Raw genomic sequence first — 17,603 nt, forward strand, 5'->3', positions numbered from 1 at the left:
TCATTTTCAAACAAATGTGTAGAAAAACGTAAATAATCGTTTAAATATTTTTTGTTTAAGTCTTGAAACTGCAGTGAAATAGATCAACTTCTATGATGTCTCACCGCACTTTTTGTCAGCTGTTGTTGATGTGTGCAGTCATGCATCTGGTGTCTGTATACGTTTACATTGTTGTACCACTAGGTGGAGCAACCGGATTTTCCCAATATGTGACATGATGTGTCCTGGAAAGGGATTAGTTTAAACCAGGACTAGAGTTTTGTTAAATTAGTTTTATAAAACAATTGCAGTGATGTATTTCAAGATATGTCAATACAAAAATGTTTAGATCTAGACACCACATTCAATATGTATTCAAAGTATCATTACACATGTACAATCCCAATGTTAGAATGTACGGTATTTATTTTATTATTCTTTTGTAACACGATCTGTGAAATGAGTTGCACAACTACTGTATCAGTCAACAAACTTTATTACTAAAATGATCGTTAACATTTTCATTTTTTTAGCAACATAATTGACGAAATGTTCTGGATATAGACCTCTCTCGGTTTTTCAATACAATAACCGTTCCTCCTAACGCAAATAATTTAGGATAATGGAGATAAATAACATCTAAATTGCTAACTTTTTTGACTATTCAACACTAGATTACAACAGGAAATACAAAACTAGAAAATATAATAAATCAGCACAAGAAACATACATCAGATCAATTAATTGCACATGAGATTCAGCAACATTTTGCATATTTTTTTCCTGCAGTCTCATTAGAAAATCCAGACTCTGTTCTCAGCTATAACCAGATGTGTCTTAATATGGGCGTGGATATTGAGGAGTGTTTGGAGCAGTGAAGACAGATGATGTAGTGCTCGAATCATACTGGATAAATAAACACAGTTCTCATCATACAAATCATCTAGATGTTTTCAGCAACAAAACAGAGGGATGAAAAGACCAAGTGTTTGTGCATGGAAGTTAGTGAAAGAGGGATGTGTGTTTGTAAGAGTGATACAAAACGCAGCTGCAGGGTCAAAGAGCATCTCTGTGTCGTAAGAGATAATCATTCTGATGATCTCACAGTCTTTCACTCTGGCAACAAGGTCCAGAATAACAACAATCGTACTTTCACACACACACGTCTAAGGCCAAAACAAACCAATACAAACAATAAATTTAAGTACAAAAAAAATGTGAACTCATCCCCCCAGAACACACACAAACACACATTCTTTTGTGCAATAACGCAAGTGCTAATGTGACTCACAGTTAAGTCTCTTTGAAAATGTTTGAGGACATCCAGTGAAATCAAGGTTTGTACAGCTTGGATGCTCAGTTTCACGTTTAATGGCAATACCACCAGTTTTTCAGTAAACTTTTTTAAATCCAGTTTGGTTTAAATGTGTGGATCGCCATCAGTGTTCTTTCGATCAGCTTTCTCAGCTGCTGGGTTCACTTACAGAAAGAGTACAACCAAAATAGGAATACATAATGTTATATGGGAACGCATTACCACAGAGTTGTTACCCTTACTGCTGTCCCATGATCTTTTGCATCGCTGACTGTTCCTCGACTCTAGAGAAGTTGAGACATCGCAACTCAGTGCAGGAGGATTTCATAAAGGAGGTAGACACACTTCACCAAACCGTGTTAGTGTAAACCGTCACTGTTGTGTTTCTGGTGGTAGTGGGATGGGCTCAGTGTCATACTGCGGGGGTGGCGTGAGGGGTTCGATGGTGAAAACAAAGCTCTGTGGGGCATCGCTTAAACTCTTCCTTCTCAGGTTCTCAGACTTGATGCGTCTGAGCTTGAGGGGAATCAGCTTGCGACCAGGACGGCTGTTTTTGCGTCTTTCCACTCCGGCACTGGGTTCGGTTTGAGATGAGTGCCTGCGCGTTGGGTTCGAACCATCCTCGACTTGTTGATTTTCAACCAGCTCCTCATAGGCTGGCAGCTGGGTGGCGCTGTTGTGCCGCACGGAGGATTGAGTGATGGGGTACATGCCACTCTCGACCACCTCCTCGTAACTGGGGACCATGTAACTCTGAGCTAACTGCTCCTGCCTAGAGACCCAGATCAAAAATGAAACGGACTTAAAATGCATATTAGCTCATGCACGCGGGTGAGTATTTAAGCTTGTACTCACGTAGCCCCCTCCTGGGCATTTGCGGGTGTGCTGCCGACCTGCCCCCTGGCCGCTCGCTGTTTGTTCCGTAAACTCAAACACACAGACAGCAGAAGTAACACCATGCCTCCGCCCGTCAGCACAAATGAAACAGACGAGGTGTTCCGAAATGGACCAGACTCCGGTTTGGAGCTGTTACTTCCCGACCCCGATGGCACCACGCTCCACACAAGCATGACAATCCCCAGAGCAATGAGACCTACGCCCAGAGCGGCGGTAGCATATTGAGCCCCAGAGTTCGTGTTGCTGGTTCTGCTGGTGCTGGGTGGAGTCTGATCACTGTAGGACATACTTCCGAACCTCACCAGCTTGAACCTCCTGCTGTCACGCTCTCGGTTTCAGCAGCTGCCGATACTTCTTCGAGTTTAAATGAAAGTCCTTTTGACTCGTTCTTTCAAGTCTGTGAGAAGGAAGAACACAGTAAAGGCATCAGACCAAGATAATAGTTATAGTGACTTTGAACCTGTCACTCCTTCCACTTATGAGAAAATTCACCAGGTGCGTAAGTGATAAGGTTTTTCAAAGCATATTTACTGCCTACACACATCGTGTCAGACTTGCCCAACGTCCTGCCGTGAGATTAGGCAGGTGCACATCCGGCCAAGCTTTAGTTACAGGTGCATGAGTATGAAAGAGTTTGATTCAAGAGTGAAGTGAGGGAGTTCACCGCTGAGTTTGGTGAAATTTCATCTGCTTTCAGGTTTTACATGAAAGAGCAAGCAGCCCAAAAGCAGTCTGATCTGACAATGTGTTATTGTTGAGTAGGAATTAAAAACAAACACACATCATGCCTTGCTGTGTCATGCCTACACAGCTCCTGGTATTGGTGTGTCTCTACATGCAGGTCAGGATACCACGCCTTTATCATTTCTTAGTAGGACAATAACAGCAGGTCCAGGTCTCAGATCAGTGTAAATGGCCTGAAAGCGCTTGTACAACCAGGTGCTTTAATAAGGCATCTGTTTCCTTAGAGTGACTCATACAGAACTGTGTTTGGGAAAATGTGGGCAGTTACACATACGCTCTGGGTGTCTTGTCAAAGCATATCTACATTGGCAGGCATAATTTCAGCTACTGTAGTCAGAAAAATCTTAAACTCTAGAGTTTCTTTAGGTTTTACTTGTTGAATGTAATGTCTTTGCATGTTATTTAGAAAGTATGTGGGGTTATATTGTGTACAGAACAAGATATTTATTGAGCACGTCTAAGCACGATGGAAAGAGATGCTGGGGAGTGGCAGGAATTTCCTTTATAGAAAAGTTGAGCCACTTGAGAAAATGAGCCACTTGAGAAAAAAGCAGCATCTTAAAATCATCGTTTGTTTTTATGCACCGTGTATAAATACAAACAACCATCATACACGTCCCCACAATGATAGATAAGCCTGGACACACATAGGTTTTGTGGGTACACAGTCATCTATTGTTTTTCTTAGAGATGCAACGTTACAAAATTTCTCAACGGATAGCTGATTATTCAGAGCGATATCTGGCGAAACCAAATCTGAAGATTTAAAAACGGCAGATGACGTGAAAATAAGATTTCAACCGATACCGATTAGTAATACCGATACCGATTATTGGCCGATATCTCGGTGCATCTCTAGTTTTTATACAGGCCTAAGGGTTTCTTTTATCTCCTTCCCCTAATTATGACACTTTTGAACATGTTTGTATATTTTTCAAATAAGTATACTATGTTTATTATTAACACTAAAGGCTCACCAAAAAAGTAAATGGACATTTATGCACGAAAAGTTGTTTAAGAAGTTTTTTTCCTCAAGGGGACCAGGAAATGTCCCCACAAGGTCAACAGGTACTTAAGTTGGGTTTACCAGGACGTACACACGCACGCACGCACGCACGCAAACACATACGCACGCCCACACACGTACACTCACTTACAACTATAAAATGTATAAACTATGACTATTCGCAAAAAAACATGTCTACGGAAACTTCGAGAAATGTCTCTCTTACTCAAAGAGTTAATTTTCTTCACGTACGTTAAACAACTTTAAATACATAAACGCATTTGTCTAAAAAAACTATGCGTCCCCGTTACACACCGAAGGCAGAAATAGCAGAAGTATTAATCTAAAAAAAAACACATTTTGCAATGGAAAGCTACGAAACTTCCAGCTCGAAACATATCCATCATCAACATCACAATGAATTAATATTTATAAAAAAGTTGCACAGGAGTCGCAGGTTTAATAACAGCGCGAAATCATGTAAACAGTAACAAACGTTTCAGGAAAACGAGTCAAACTTCGCTGGATCAGTCTTACCATGAAAAGTTTTGATTTGAAGATCCACAGCGATAAAATGCCGCATGAAAGAGATCACACGCAGTCCGATAATACTGCAGCGTTTGGTACATTCCTTAAAGAAACCAATCGAATTCCTCACAAGTGGACTGGCCTTGAGATTTCACTAAGACAAGAACATCTTCCTGCCTCAACAGTCCAGATTTAACCCTTTAACAGACCCATTCGGGCTCTCTTAACTGCCCCGCCCATGTGAGGGGTAAAAGTTTCGACGCTGTCTTGAGGATCGCATCTTAATGGTTGAAACAGGTTTTGCAATTTAATTAAACAATTCTTTCTTCCAGAATTAATAAAGAAATTCCAGAGACAACATGATCCAAATATATTTATAAAAACTTCCTTCCTATATCAGAATTATAGATTTGTTTTAGAAAGACTGTAGATGTGTTACTTGTCATAACACAAATTTGTGTTCCTGCAGACCTCCCATATAATGTTGCACTGTAGGTGTTTATATGCTGTAGAAATATCTGATTTATCACAACAAGGTAATCGTGGCCAAACGATTGTGATAATGTTTTTTTTAAAGAAATAAAAGATTTCATCAGTGAAATTCATCTTTAATTTAGTCAATGAATCACATTTGAAATGCAGGTGTATGGAGGCGGAGATAATGTTTGTGACTATTGTGACATGATAACAATAAAAGGCTTTTAATACCACAAATATTTACAATACCGGTATATTGAATCCCCAGTTTAAATCACACCACTGTGTAAAGAGAGTTGGATGTTAAATCACTCACACGACTATTTTAGTCATAATTTATTCAAATGCATTAATTCCTAGAGCAGAACTAACGCTCAACAATATTTAACCACTTTATGGGGAGCTGGAAATCTGGTAATGGTACTGTACAAAGGTCCACCATTTACAGTAGGCATTAGGCAACACTGTGACTGTTAAAGTTGAGACAACTTTTTTAATAGTACGCAGAACAAGGAGTGCTGGTCTGTTTTACACATTCTTACGCATCCTTCTCAGAACGATAAAATAATGGATTAATCCTTTGTGGGAAATGGTAGACATTGCAGGAGATCGTTCTAGAAATACACAGATACTGTAACTCGACAGCAACACAACAATGAACAAACAAAAAACAAAAACGTTGCCTGAAAAACTATACTTTGTGTTATAGAATGAAACATCAGTTTAAAAGTGACGAACATTATGAGCCGGTTTCACAGTCAAGTCTTAAGGCTAGTCCCTGACCAAAATTAATGTGTGACTTAACTGAACATAACTTTCCCAGAAATATCTTAAAATTAATCAGTGCCATTGTTTTGTCCCCAGACGAGTAATGTATTCTTCTAAGGGATTATTAGTAAGGCGACATGAATATCTTAATTCAATTTAGGCATAGTCCTGATTTAAACTATGCTGTGTCTGTGAAACCAGGCCTTTGAGTTCCACAAATTCTTGTGGTTTCATACGCACTTCCTTTCCATCTACTATACTGTGAGTTATCTGTCATAAACTGAATGCAAATACACAAAAAATACCAACCTTTCTCCCAAATAACCCGTGATTATACAGTTCCCATAATTGTTAGTCAGTTTCATCTTAACATGTAAATAAATGTTTGGTCTGCATGTGCTCTTTTGATTCTGTGATATCCAAAGACAGCTTAACAGTCTGTTTTTGAAATGTGAATCTTCATTGAGATTTCGTCAAGATTTGCTTTGATAAAGAAATCCCAGCATTTGAAAAACACAGTTCTGGAATTCTTTAGATGTGTTTTGTCAGCAAAAGAACTCATACATTAGTGAGCTCAGCAGCAGAAAAATGTCGAACTGGGCATCGGTCTTTCTGTAGTGACATTTCCTGAAGTCCATTCCTTGGAAATGAGCCTGACCGATTTTGGTGACTGATCTTCCGTCCAGTGAGATTCTTTGGACTGAGACCCAGCTGCTGCTGTATGAAGGAAACAAATCCATCGGATTAATTCATTGGATCCATGACTTTCAAAAGCTATATCTTCTGAAATTATCACTCTGTGAAGGTGAATTGTTACTGAAAGCATCACATGAAGAAACTTCATTTTGCATTGTTCGATTACTGTTCTCTGTTATATTTTTTGACATGTTAATGTCTTTTTCCTTTGCGATGCACACATTCTCACTAGATATTACTTTGATACAATAAATGTGATATGTATTACAGTTAGCATGCTGTAATGATTATATTGATACTATAATGATTATCAAAAATTAGATAGAAACTTTTTATGAATTACTACCACAATATATAGACCACTTCGCAAGATGTAAACACTGGTACGGAGTCATTTTTGACTAGTGTATTTTTTTTTAAGTGTTCTATATATATTTAAATACTAAAGTAATTTTAAAACATTTTAAGGCCCTGTTTTGCAGACTCAGGGCTTAGTTTAAGCCAGGACTAGGCCTGCTTCTTTAAGTACTTTCTAAAAACTAGTATATTTAAAGATTGACTTTGGCACTGACATATGTCTTTGCAAATTAAAGACAACTTACAATCTAAATAATAATTCAACTTTTAGTTTTTTTACCTTAAAGTACAATGATTTTTACACAAATGAATAAGAATGCAGTTTTGGCAGCTCTGAAAGTGTCTACCTTCACCCTCCTTAAAGACTGTTGATCCTCATGGCAACTTGCCGAGGAGCTGCTTAAGGAACTTTGCCGTCGTAGTGTGGGCGGAGTTCCCAATGGTTCAACTTCTTTATCAAGTCCTGCCCTGAAAGAATACAGTACCAACATCTGTAGAGACTTATATGTTCAACTGGGCGTATATTTATTCTATATGTTAAAAAAAACATGAGTACATAGAAATGTTTAAATTTGCTGTGTTCTTAAACAAATATGCTAGTATTTGTATAATACTAGCACCCCCCCCCCCTCTCTCTCTATCTCTCTCTATCTATCTCTCTGACACTTTCCCACTGTTTTACCTGGCTGCACTGAGAAGAGCCTCCATTTCCTCATTCAGGTGATGACGGACCATGTGCTTGCTGCTTGGAATACATAAAGCTGTTGCCATGGTATCCGAGTTGAAGGAGGAATCCAACACCATGACAGCTCCATGAACCCCACTGTTCTGAAGGTTGTCAGCGAATTCCTAAGTGAACATACAAACACACTTTTGCCTTCGGTATTTGCCCATGTACCAATGCACTTTCATTTTGCTCTCATTCTCTGGTACCTTTAGATCAATCTCCTTTATCCATTTGACAACACGGTGACAAGTCCACACCATTGAATCTGTGTTCTGATTCTCACACTCTGCTCGCCTGTACTGCAAAATCTGTAAGAAAATATTATGACAATGTTGCTATGTTTTGGGTGTATTTTCACTCTGGGCTTATATTGTCTCTGGTAATTTCCAACATGCTGTTACAGGAAAACCGGTGGGATTTTCTGTTTTATGTGTGCGTGGTTATACCTCTTTGTCCAAGTTGAGAGTGTGTAGCAGCTGTATTCCCAGCAGAAGGCTGCTCTGATGGGCTTTTTTAGACACGTGCATATGCTTATCCAAGTCTGTTCGTGTGAGTGTACTTAGGAGACGTCCATCCACCAGGTGAGTGTGAAAGAACTGGGAGTACTGAGGAAGACCCACATCTGTCAGCCAGGCTTGAGCTACCCAGTGATGATCCATATCAGCTGCTTTAGAAAGCCTGAAACACACACAAACACAATCCAAAATAACAGAATACAGCGTAATAAGTGTCTGCTTGAAGGTTGTAAAGGTCGTTGCTTATATACTGCATGCATTATGTATTGTGACGTCTGTCATTTTGTAACATTGAAACATGAACATGACGTCTGTGTTGTATAAAGGTTTTCAGAAATATGCTTAGGTCAAAGTCAGGCAATCAAGCACCCAAACTTAATTAATTATAGTTTGATTATTCACACAATGGCAAGAAAATTAACCGGATGCCTAACAGGAGGGAAATAAAGAAATTGACAGGATGTCTAACAGGATGGAAATAAAAAGGCTCAAGTTAGCCACTGCTTAGTTAGAGATTGAGACTTATTTTACACAAGTGTGTCAACTGACGTTTATTTTGACATATTTTATTCATTTTATTATTTGTTTATACTGTATATACCCAACAACAAAAAGAGATGTCTCTTCTTTAAAATACTGAAATTTAAAGAAAATTACAATAACACGTCATATATATACTGGAAAGGCTTTAAAAAATCTGCGGGGTGGTCTATAGCAGTGGTTCCAAACGGGGGGGCCGGGGCCCACAAGGGAGCCCCGGCTGACTTCTAAGGGGACCTCAAGATTATTAAAATTAGTCAAAATGAACAATAAAATGCATTTAAAATATATATATATATCTTATGATTTGGCCACTTTTATAATGAATAAACATTTTTTTAGTAAATGAAAAAAAAAGCTCTAAAATATTTTATAGGGTAAAAAATATGAGTTTTCGTGAGTGGGAGGGGGGCCTTTGAGTATTGATGAAAACAATGGGAGGACTTGAAGTCAAAATGGTTGAGAACCCCTGATCTATAGGACACGAATAGTGTAGAGAACAGAGACTGGGCGACGCGTCACCATTACAATAACAACAGCTTTCCTGTAGCTCAGTGGTTCGATCCCAGGGGATTGCAAATATCTATGTAAAAATGTACAGTATATGATAATGAAATGTTTGAAATTGGATAAAAGCGTCTGCCAAATGCATAAATGTAAATGTAACTTTGGGCACTAGAAGGACCTTTCTCCTGACAAAAACCCTATAAAAGATGCAAAGGGTTAATCTAGCATGCCATAGCCCTGCTGCAGGGAGGCATGAGGATGGCAGATGTGGCCAGAGCAACAAAACTGCAATGTCAAAAATGTAAGACGCATAAAAGCTATAGCGAGATAGGAAGGAGAACAGATCATCCAAGCAGTGTTATTGGCAGTGATTCGTAGGGACATTCCTGCTATGCATTGCTGGAAAAGCAGGCTAAGAGAAGATATACTGCAGTAGTTAAAAACAGACATACTGACATAAAATGTCATATTGAACCCCCCATGAAAATACTCTTGTTGTTTACATGCATGCTGAAGAAAGCAACCAAACAAGATTGCCTGACTTTGACTTTCATTGTATGAACACAAAACTATTTAAGAATCTTCTCAAAATATCGTCTTTTTTTTCCATACAGGAACATGTAATAACAAGTCATACCGGGTTGAAATAACATGCGGGTAGATCATTGATGACAGAATGTACATTTGTGGGTGAACTATTCCTTAACTTAACTAAGAACTAAACTGAAAAGTTTAACATTGAATGATTTGATTTTAAGTACATGCCCTGTCCTCTAATGTTCTTGAGAGTGTGTCTCACCCACGCCCTGATTCTGCACCCCTGTAGTCCTCAACAGCCAGACGCAGTTTCCTGCGGTGCATTGAATTGCTTATTCCCAAAACAAACTCCAGGTCCTCGTCAGTTAATACTAATAAAACCTAAATAAACACACAGGGATCATTGTTTACCATGTTTTCATAAGCAAAGTTTTATTTACACCTCACTCTGCGTCTCGTAGTCAAGTGTTTTGTATACATTTGTGCTCAATGACAAAAGATGACATTTACCTTCCCACTCTTGACGTTATCTGCACATGCCCGGACGTACATCGGCATGGCCATGATCACCTCGAGCCACGCCTGCACGGTTCCGGCGCGCCAATGAGACATGGGCACAGTCCGTGCGAGCTCCACCTGTTGCAGGCGATCCAGCTGTTCCTCGCACTCCGATAGGCTCACGCTGAGACGGGTGGGGCTTATTGCACTGTCAGAGTCTAGATTGGTGTTAACATCAGCATATTGAAAATGGAAGAATACAGCTTATAACAATCAGTTCAGAAAGTAATGTGCGAAATTGCAATGCCGTATAAAAACTTCTTTCTGTATTTAAATGTATATGTCACTTGTATAAGGTAAAGAGAAAAAAGTATGCAGTTGGACTGCCAACATAAAGCACTTTTTATACAAAAAATCAAGAGAGATTTAAAGAGGATTGGTGTCATGGAAGTCAAACCTTTTCAATTTACATTATAATGTATTAGAATGAACACAAAATAGTTAAAGACTAATCTAGACTTTTCTGCGTAACACATGGAAAAATATATATTTTGATGAACCAAACAAAATTGCCCCCTTTGACTTCCAATGTATGGACGAAAAACACTTCTTAAGATATCTTCTCTTTTGTTCCACGGTGGCAAAAAAGTAATACGTGTTTTGAAAAAAATAAGGGTTAATGTATATAACAGAATTTTGAATTATGGGTGAACCATCCCTTTAATATCCCTCACACTATAACTGCATGGCCAGATACTAAAGGCAAAACATCATTCCACCAGTAGATGGCACAATGCTCCATCTTTAAAAATGAAAATCAACTTATGAGTCCATAATTGGTATATAAAGGGACCCCGAGCTCTTGGCAGTGCTTGACAGACTTCACACTTTCTCAGTCTCTGCCTAAACTGTTAGGGTCCAGAGGTTAAGAATTAATGACTAACAAAACAGACTGTTACTGCGACAGTTGACAGATCGTACTGTACATGTTGGCACAGAAATAAAGAGCATGTCTGGACAGTCTCCAGAAAGAGTTTACTTATTAAGATTACGGTTAACAGCTTATTAAAGTCTATCTTATTGGCTTTTCTCTTTAGTAGCGCATCATTAGCAGGACTGGGTTTGCATATCAGTGCAGGCAAAAACAATGTACTAATGTACTGTATAGATAAAGAGGAGTCGGAAAGACCAGCTAATGTTTAGGTTCTAACTAACATGATTGACGGTGAGAAATATGAGCATATCGATTTAAAATGCATTGAAGAATGTAATAAAAAATGTGTTCAATTTAAAGTATCTAGTATTTAAAATAGAATTTGTAATTGCAAATTATTTTATCAGTATCCTTTAATTGCAGATTTGTAACTAAACATGAAATTAAACACAATCTTTGCTTTGTCTTGTAGTCTTGTGTTGTGCAAAGCATGATGATCTCTGATAGCACAGTTTGACTGATATTGTTTCAAAGAGCATCATATCTCCTCTCAAAGGAAGCATGAAAAAGGCAGAGTGTATAAAGGATTTAACATCTAAGATGACATTTTCTGCTTGATCCTCCTCAACACAGACAGACACATACAACACAAACACAGATACATTTCCCGTGTAGTTAAGGATGTTTAGTAATGAGTGTGTTAATTGTGATTACACAAAGTATTCTACCTGAGCACCAACCGGCAAATGAAGCAGCCATAAACACTGTTGGCAAGCCAAACCACAGAATTACAAAGAGCAAAGAACTCAGCCACACACTGTTCGGTGGTTTTGCATTTATTTCAAAATAATCTGTAGTTATATAACGTATCACCACTTTCATTTCCATGCCATTTAGAGTTCCATGCTTTTCAGCACCAGCCTGAGTCAAAACAGTGGGGAAAGAGAGAGCCGTCAATAAACCAAAATCTCTCCATCTCCAGCTGATAAAGAACACACTACATGCTCCGAAAACAACTCTTTATTTCTTCATTTAATATCAGTGCAATATTGAAATGTACACAATGGTAATAATCTATCTGCCACTGAATGATAGCTAGCTTTAATTTCAGAAAAATAAAAAAAGACTAATTACAAAGTTTAATGGCGAAAGCGAAAGGCCCTGTATAATAAAGGTAATCCAGTCCCCAATTGCGAAGCATCATGGGAAACAACGGTGAAGCATTATGTCATACCCTGCTTTCTTAAAGGTTACAGTAATATTTCATTGACAAGAATGGCTTTGAAGGCTATTTAAACACTAAACTGGAGTTTCCATAATGATCTGAGACCTGTTTTGCATTTTCAAACAGTCCAAACTGGCATCCTAAAATCAGTTACCATGTTGATTTTGTCTGAGTTAGTACGTAATGATGGTTACAAACTCTCCTGTTGAAAAGGCAGGAGGCCACACTACAAAAATAATTTTCTCAATATGTAGTCGTGTCTCGTTTTCCAGTATAACACATCCTTAAATAAAAGCAAAAGGAAGCTTGCTTCGTGACCCACAATTGACGTTTTTCTCTCTTCGGATTTGGGTTTAAAGACAAAACATACTAATTAATCATGTTTAATTATCCTATGCAATTTTAGTCTATGCAAGTCAATGCATTTTCTTCTAAAGACTTCTCTACGGTTTACTAGACATTAACTGCAAAACAAGACAAAAACCCTATTTAAGAACTTTTTTAGATTTTGCAGTGGACTGCTAAGTCACTTCATCATCTGTCATCTAAATACCACACTGTGCAGCAGTTTGTGCTTGAATGAATAAATATCTTTAGGTCACAGTGTTTTTCAAACACACCAAGATGGCGAGCAGCCTGCTGGCTTCCTACAGGAGAGATTCGGTAATACGTTAAAAACAGCGGTGATAATGAGAGTTAAATGACAGAAAAGGCATCCAGGATTAAAAAAACAGTTTCAAGCACTGAGTGCACAATGACTGTTATTTACACATTCAGGAGTTCTTCAAGTTTCTAGTGAGATGCTAAAGTGGGTGCTATATTACACACACACAAACACACACAACCAAGGGTAGATCCACTGCAGTACAGTCGGCTTGTGCTCATAAAGAATGGCAGAGATACGGTATAGAGAACCTCACATGAACATACACACACACACACACACACACACAAAGGCCCCCAGTTGTGTCACCAGTCAGCATCCTCCTCAATGTAGAAGTCGGGTGCGTTAGTACCATCAAACAGAGTTGGATCCATGGACTTCCTTTGCTTCCCTCGACCGAACACCCGCGACAGAGAGCCCAGTCCCATCCTTTCCTTCTTCTTCCTGCGTCTCTGTTCCTCTAAATCCTCTAGAGACTTCAGAGATAAAAAAGAATAAGCAAGTTAAAGTGATCGATCACAGAGACATGTTTTTCCACACATGAAGAGTCACCCTATGTGTGCCTTACGTTGCAGAGAGAGTGTGTTCTGTGCCGTGGAGAATCTGACGGGGTTGGGCATCTTTCTCCCTCCATCATAGGGGCGTCAGAGATGACGGACGGTTGTTTGGAGTGACAGGGACTGATACGAGCTGCAGCTGACGACATCATGCCGATGCTGTCCGTGTCGCAAACACACAGCGGTGCTTTTAAAACTGGCAGACAGGAAACATTTAAATTTCACTTTTCTATATCTCATCTGTCCATACGTGCTTCATTATAATGTGGGCGTGTGCTGGCATGTACCCCTGTCCATTGAGTAGTAAAGGTTCTGCTGACTCTGTCGTATAGCCGCAGTCAGTGGAAGCTCTGCATGCATCGCCCACTCCTGGTTGCCGTTGACGACTGTCTCCGTCGGCATGGCCAGCGAGTGTCGCTTAGGAACATCCTTGGTGAGAGTAGCCAAAGACTGTTTTGCCTGGAACACACAAACAGATTTCATTCAATCGGGTTTCTCAGCGGGTGTCATTGTAAACAAGTGTAAAACGTGCGAGAAAAAAGAACACGTAGTACTGTGCAGAATGATTGCTCCAAATGTTTCAGTGTACGTGTGGAGTAAAGTTATATATACGCCCGCACAGAGTTTGCAGAGTTCTGTGGAAAAAGACTCCAGATTCCATGTGGGCCTTTCTTAAACTCATATACCACCAAAGTCGTTCCAGAAAATGAGCCCAAGAGGACACCGCAACCATCATCATCACCCAAAGCAATCATCTCCATTATCATTTGTTTAAAACAGTTTCTCCTCCTTAATGTTCTAACATGCACCAAGGAAAACAAAAATACATACACAGGCACATGCATTTTCCATTGCATATACGCATTAAGTGCACTGGATGATTCCAATGTAAACAAAACGGCTGTGCAACCAATCACATTGTCTAAATTGTGCAGGAGGGAAAGTCAACACTCTAAACCAATCAAAGAGAGACCTGGAGTTGAGTGACAGGCCTGGATGATCTTACCGACACATTTTTAGGTGAGGCTGGTCTTTCTGGAGAGCGAACGAACACGCGGCTCTCTAGTTTCTGAGCCATAAAGTTACTCATCTGTTAAAGAAACACACACACATTCAAGTCAACACTGATGTTTCTGAGCTCCTCTGTTGGTAGAATATTTAAAGACACAGTAAACCCGAGAAAACATCTTGAATCTCTGAATCTATCTATTCCTTCAGGATTTATTGATGGGTGGCTTGTTTGTTGCTCACCATAGCTAGTTCAGCCTCCAGCTCCTTGATCCGGTTCTCTTTCAGGTCCAGTGCAGAGCGGAGTGCACTTGCGTGTTCCGTGGACTCTTTGGTTTGTCGACGCAGGTCCCACTTTTCGCGCTCTAACAAATCCTTCTCCCTCGCCAAGACTCTCACTGCATCTTCACTCTCCTGAAACACAAAGAGGACGTTTGTGTATGCGCGCGAGTCGGGTTGTGTGCATGGAGAGTTCTGTACATATGTATGCTTGAGTGCAAGATAGTGTGCAGAAAATACTTTTCGATGTTGTTCGTAGTTGCGTATAAAGTCTCGTAGCTGCTCTTCTCGGCTTTCCAGTGTTGTATAAAGCTGCTGCATCTGATTTACAAGATCAGTCCTCTCCAACCTCAAACGCTTCCTGTCTGCTTTCATTGCTGGAGGGGGAAAGAAATGTACTTGCCTTCATTATACATGCAAAAACATTTTAAATCGAAAAGGTCAGGTCGAAAAGACTTGGTTACCCATTGCAGATAATGTTGGCAAAATATTTGGTTATGTTGATTAAATGCTATAAAGGGGATAGCAATTCCATGTAAATGTCAACCTTAAGATGAAAAAATCAAGTTATCACCCAAGGTTTTCAACATTCTGATGAAAATGATGACAATATTGGTGGTTTAAATTCTCTTTCTTAGTTATTAAAGTCAGGTTTGTGAATTGTCACAACAATAATGGAATTGTAATAATACATATTCCTCATAAATAGACACATTACATTTAAATAAAGTAACCATTATATGTTTTGCTGTATATAGAGCCATCCCTTCTCTAATTGTTGGACAATTTTTCTTCTTGTTTGCACATTTTAATTCACAGAAATCCTACTAAGTATGCTGTCTCTCGAACAAGTGTATAATTTTATTGTCACAGCTATAACACATCAATTCGTCCCTATTTTGAAATAGAAAACTTGTGCATAAACTGATATTTTTTTCTGATGTCTGGACTATATCAACAGGGGTTTAGGAAATATAAACGTATGGTTCAATACATTGGTAATAAATGCATTGTGTGAGAATTTATATTTCAAGTTTTTACTAAAAATGTCACATCCATAATGCTGGAATTGTTAATGACAACCATAAAGATGAACCACAAAATCAAAAGATGCTAAACATAAATTTGAATGCAAAATCCAGTTTTATGTAGATGCGAGTTATTATATGTTCTCCTATTTGCCTCTAATATTATTATGAGGTAAGATATTTTCACACTCTTATCCCCAATCTCTCTACCTTTCCCTTCTCTCTCCAGCTGGCTGTGTGTTTAATAGTGTGTGATAACACAGGCAGTAATTGACTGTTTTAGGTTGTTTGTAGCTTCTGCTCTGACTTGCAAATTGCAGCCCATCTTTTCCAAGGACATTGAGTCCATTCACCCACCACTTAAAGACTCATTATACAGGAGCCAAACTGCACACAAAAAATCCTTTACACTCACTCACACACACACACACACGAACACACAGGAACACCTGGTAGGAGGTGGAGAGAGATTGTGAATAGCTGAGAATGTTCAGATCAATAGCTCCTCTTAGAGACGAAGCGAAGCTCTCCAATTCCAACCACGTGTGGTCTGTGTGTGTGTGTTTAATTAAATATTGGATGTTCCTCTTCCATCAAAGAGGAGATAAGATTTCCTATTCGCAGCATTCACACAACAATATTGGTTATTTTATTTTTCTTTATCTATCTATCTCTTGCTGGTGTGGATCGTATGGTAAAACTTACAATGCAAGGGCCTGTTTCAAAATTGGTTCGGAAAAACCTTTCCTTATTTTCATTTACAAATGAGAAGGTTTGTATCTACTGCGGATAGATATTAGCAGGCTTTTGTTTGTGTTCAGGAAGGCAAACACACACACTAAAACTGCTTCTCAGCGAAGAACAAAAGACAGAGCCCACAATGCAAAGCTGTTTAGGTGTAATTAATGTATTTGATTTCTGTTTATCACTCCCTGATTTAGGATGTGAAACGCAGTTACATCTTTTAATCACTTTCTCACTCGGCGACGAGGGTCACTGGAGAAAAGTTAGTTCAAAAGTCACAGCAAGGACACGAGGATCCCTTGATATTCCAACACAATATGGATAAGATTCAGTTTTGGGGTCTATCCCTTTCTGATTTCTTCTGCATTTCACAGCCACGGAGCAATAAATAAATCTCAGAACAAAATAAAGGAGGTCTGAGAACAAGATGTCATTGAAATTATTTTAGGGAATTAAATCCTTCTCTGCAGGTTTAAGAACCGTTGACTTAAAACAGCTTTAGATTTTCAGGGTTCTAATGGCACACCAAGTGTTTCAGAAGCACAATACTTAAATATATTGCAGGAATAGTTAAAACATGTATATCTGATGGAATAGGCCTGACTTTCACAATGTTCTCTCTCTTTTACATTGCTGTTGGGTGACTTTGTCATTCCTGAGGTTTGTTTCGGTTAAAATCCATCAGACACTAAACTGGAATGGCCACAATACATCTAGAAATGCTGAATAAAGGCAGATTTTTCCGAAGCTTTATGTACAAATTCTTAGCTTGGGGTTGTAGCTTGGTTCTGCCCACTTTCTAGCACATTACTACACAGAGGGTGAAAGGGCAGACTCATAGCATTCATTCTCCAATCTTAACTCACCTTGTAATGCCTCCTTTGCTCGGTCCAGCTCCTGTTCTTTCTGCGTCAGCTGGACCCGGAGCTGCGAGACCGACAGCATCTCTACGGAGCAGCCACCTCCTGTCTCCTCCAGCTCACGATTCAACATCTCCCTCACCTGCTTTAACACAGACACCTCCTCCTGCAGACGCACCACCTCCTCATGCAACAGCACTACACAGAAAGAGA

At 39.2% G+C, this 17,603-nt stretch overlaps 2 protein-coding genes across 4 annotated transcripts in view; both read right to left on the reverse strand.

Moving 5' to 3' along the window:
- Positions 1-457: 457 nt before the first annotated feature.
- On the reverse strand, positions 458-4,638 carry tmem51a (transmembrane protein 51a). Its single transcript, XM_056772659.1, has 3 exons — positions 4,479-4,638; positions 2,150-2,588; positions 458-2,066 (listed from the first exon to the last, which is right to left on the reverse strand). The coding sequence occupies exons 2-3, from the start codon at positions 2,476-2,478 to the stop codon at positions 1,667-1,669; spliced, it is 729 nt and encodes a 242-aa protein (XP_056628637.1). The 5' UTR covers positions 2,479-2,588; positions 4,479-4,638; the 3' UTR covers positions 458-1,666.
- A 488-nt stretch (positions 4,639-5,126) lies between these two features.
- The window catches only part of kazna (kazrin, periplakin interacting protein a), a 29,959-nt gene continuing 17,482 nt past the window's right edge, over positions 5,127-17,603 (reverse strand). For 2 of the 3 annotated variants that reach the window (XM_056772617.1, XM_056772619.1), the window contains 14 exons: positions 17,397-17,588; positions 14,999-15,135; positions 14,723-14,893; positions 14,478-14,561; positions 13,759-13,930; positions 13,483-13,667; positions 13,267-13,390; positions 10,104-10,309; positions 9,856-9,974; positions 7,941-8,172; positions 7,701-7,802; positions 7,450-7,616; positions 7,115-7,235; positions 5,127-6,431 (listed from right to left, as the gene is read on the reverse strand). In XM_056772617.1, the coding sequence (XP_056628595.1) occupies positions 6,273-6,431; positions 7,115-7,235; positions 7,450-7,616; positions 7,701-7,802; positions 7,941-8,172; positions 9,856-9,974; positions 10,104-10,309; positions 13,267-13,390; positions 13,483-13,667; positions 13,759-13,930; positions 14,478-14,561; positions 14,723-14,893; positions 14,999-15,135; positions 17,397-17,588 (2,171 nt within the window). In that variant the 3' untranslated portion in view covers positions 5,127-6,272. The remainder of the gene's footprint in view (positions 6,432-7,114; positions 7,236-7,449; positions 7,617-7,700; positions 7,803-7,940; positions 8,173-9,855; positions 9,975-10,103; positions 10,310-13,266; positions 13,391-13,482; positions 13,668-13,758; positions 13,931-14,477; positions 14,562-14,722; positions 14,894-14,998; positions 15,136-17,396; positions 17,589-17,603) is intronic. The other variant, XM_056772618.1, reaches the window with a different exon arrangement.

This window comes from Triplophysa dalaica, chromosome 18 (genome assembly GCF_015846415.1).
Source record: "Triplophysa dalaica isolate WHDGS20190420 chromosome 18, ASM1584641v1, whole genome shotgun sequence".
Classification (NCBI taxonomy): Eukaryota; Metazoa; Chordata; class Actinopteri; order Cypriniformes; family Nemacheilidae; genus Triplophysa; species Triplophysa dalaica.

Bases quoted from the DNA above. Each gene is read 5' to 3' on its own strand.
- tmem51a (XM_056772659.1), bottom strand. From the start codon at position 2,478: ATGTCCTACAGTGATCAGACTCCACCCAGCACCAGCAGAACCAGCAAC. The intron at 2,067-2,149 runs GTGAGTACAAGC...CTGGGTCTCTAG, and splicing joins AATGCCCAGGAGGGGGCTAC to GCAGGAGCAGTTAGCTCAGA.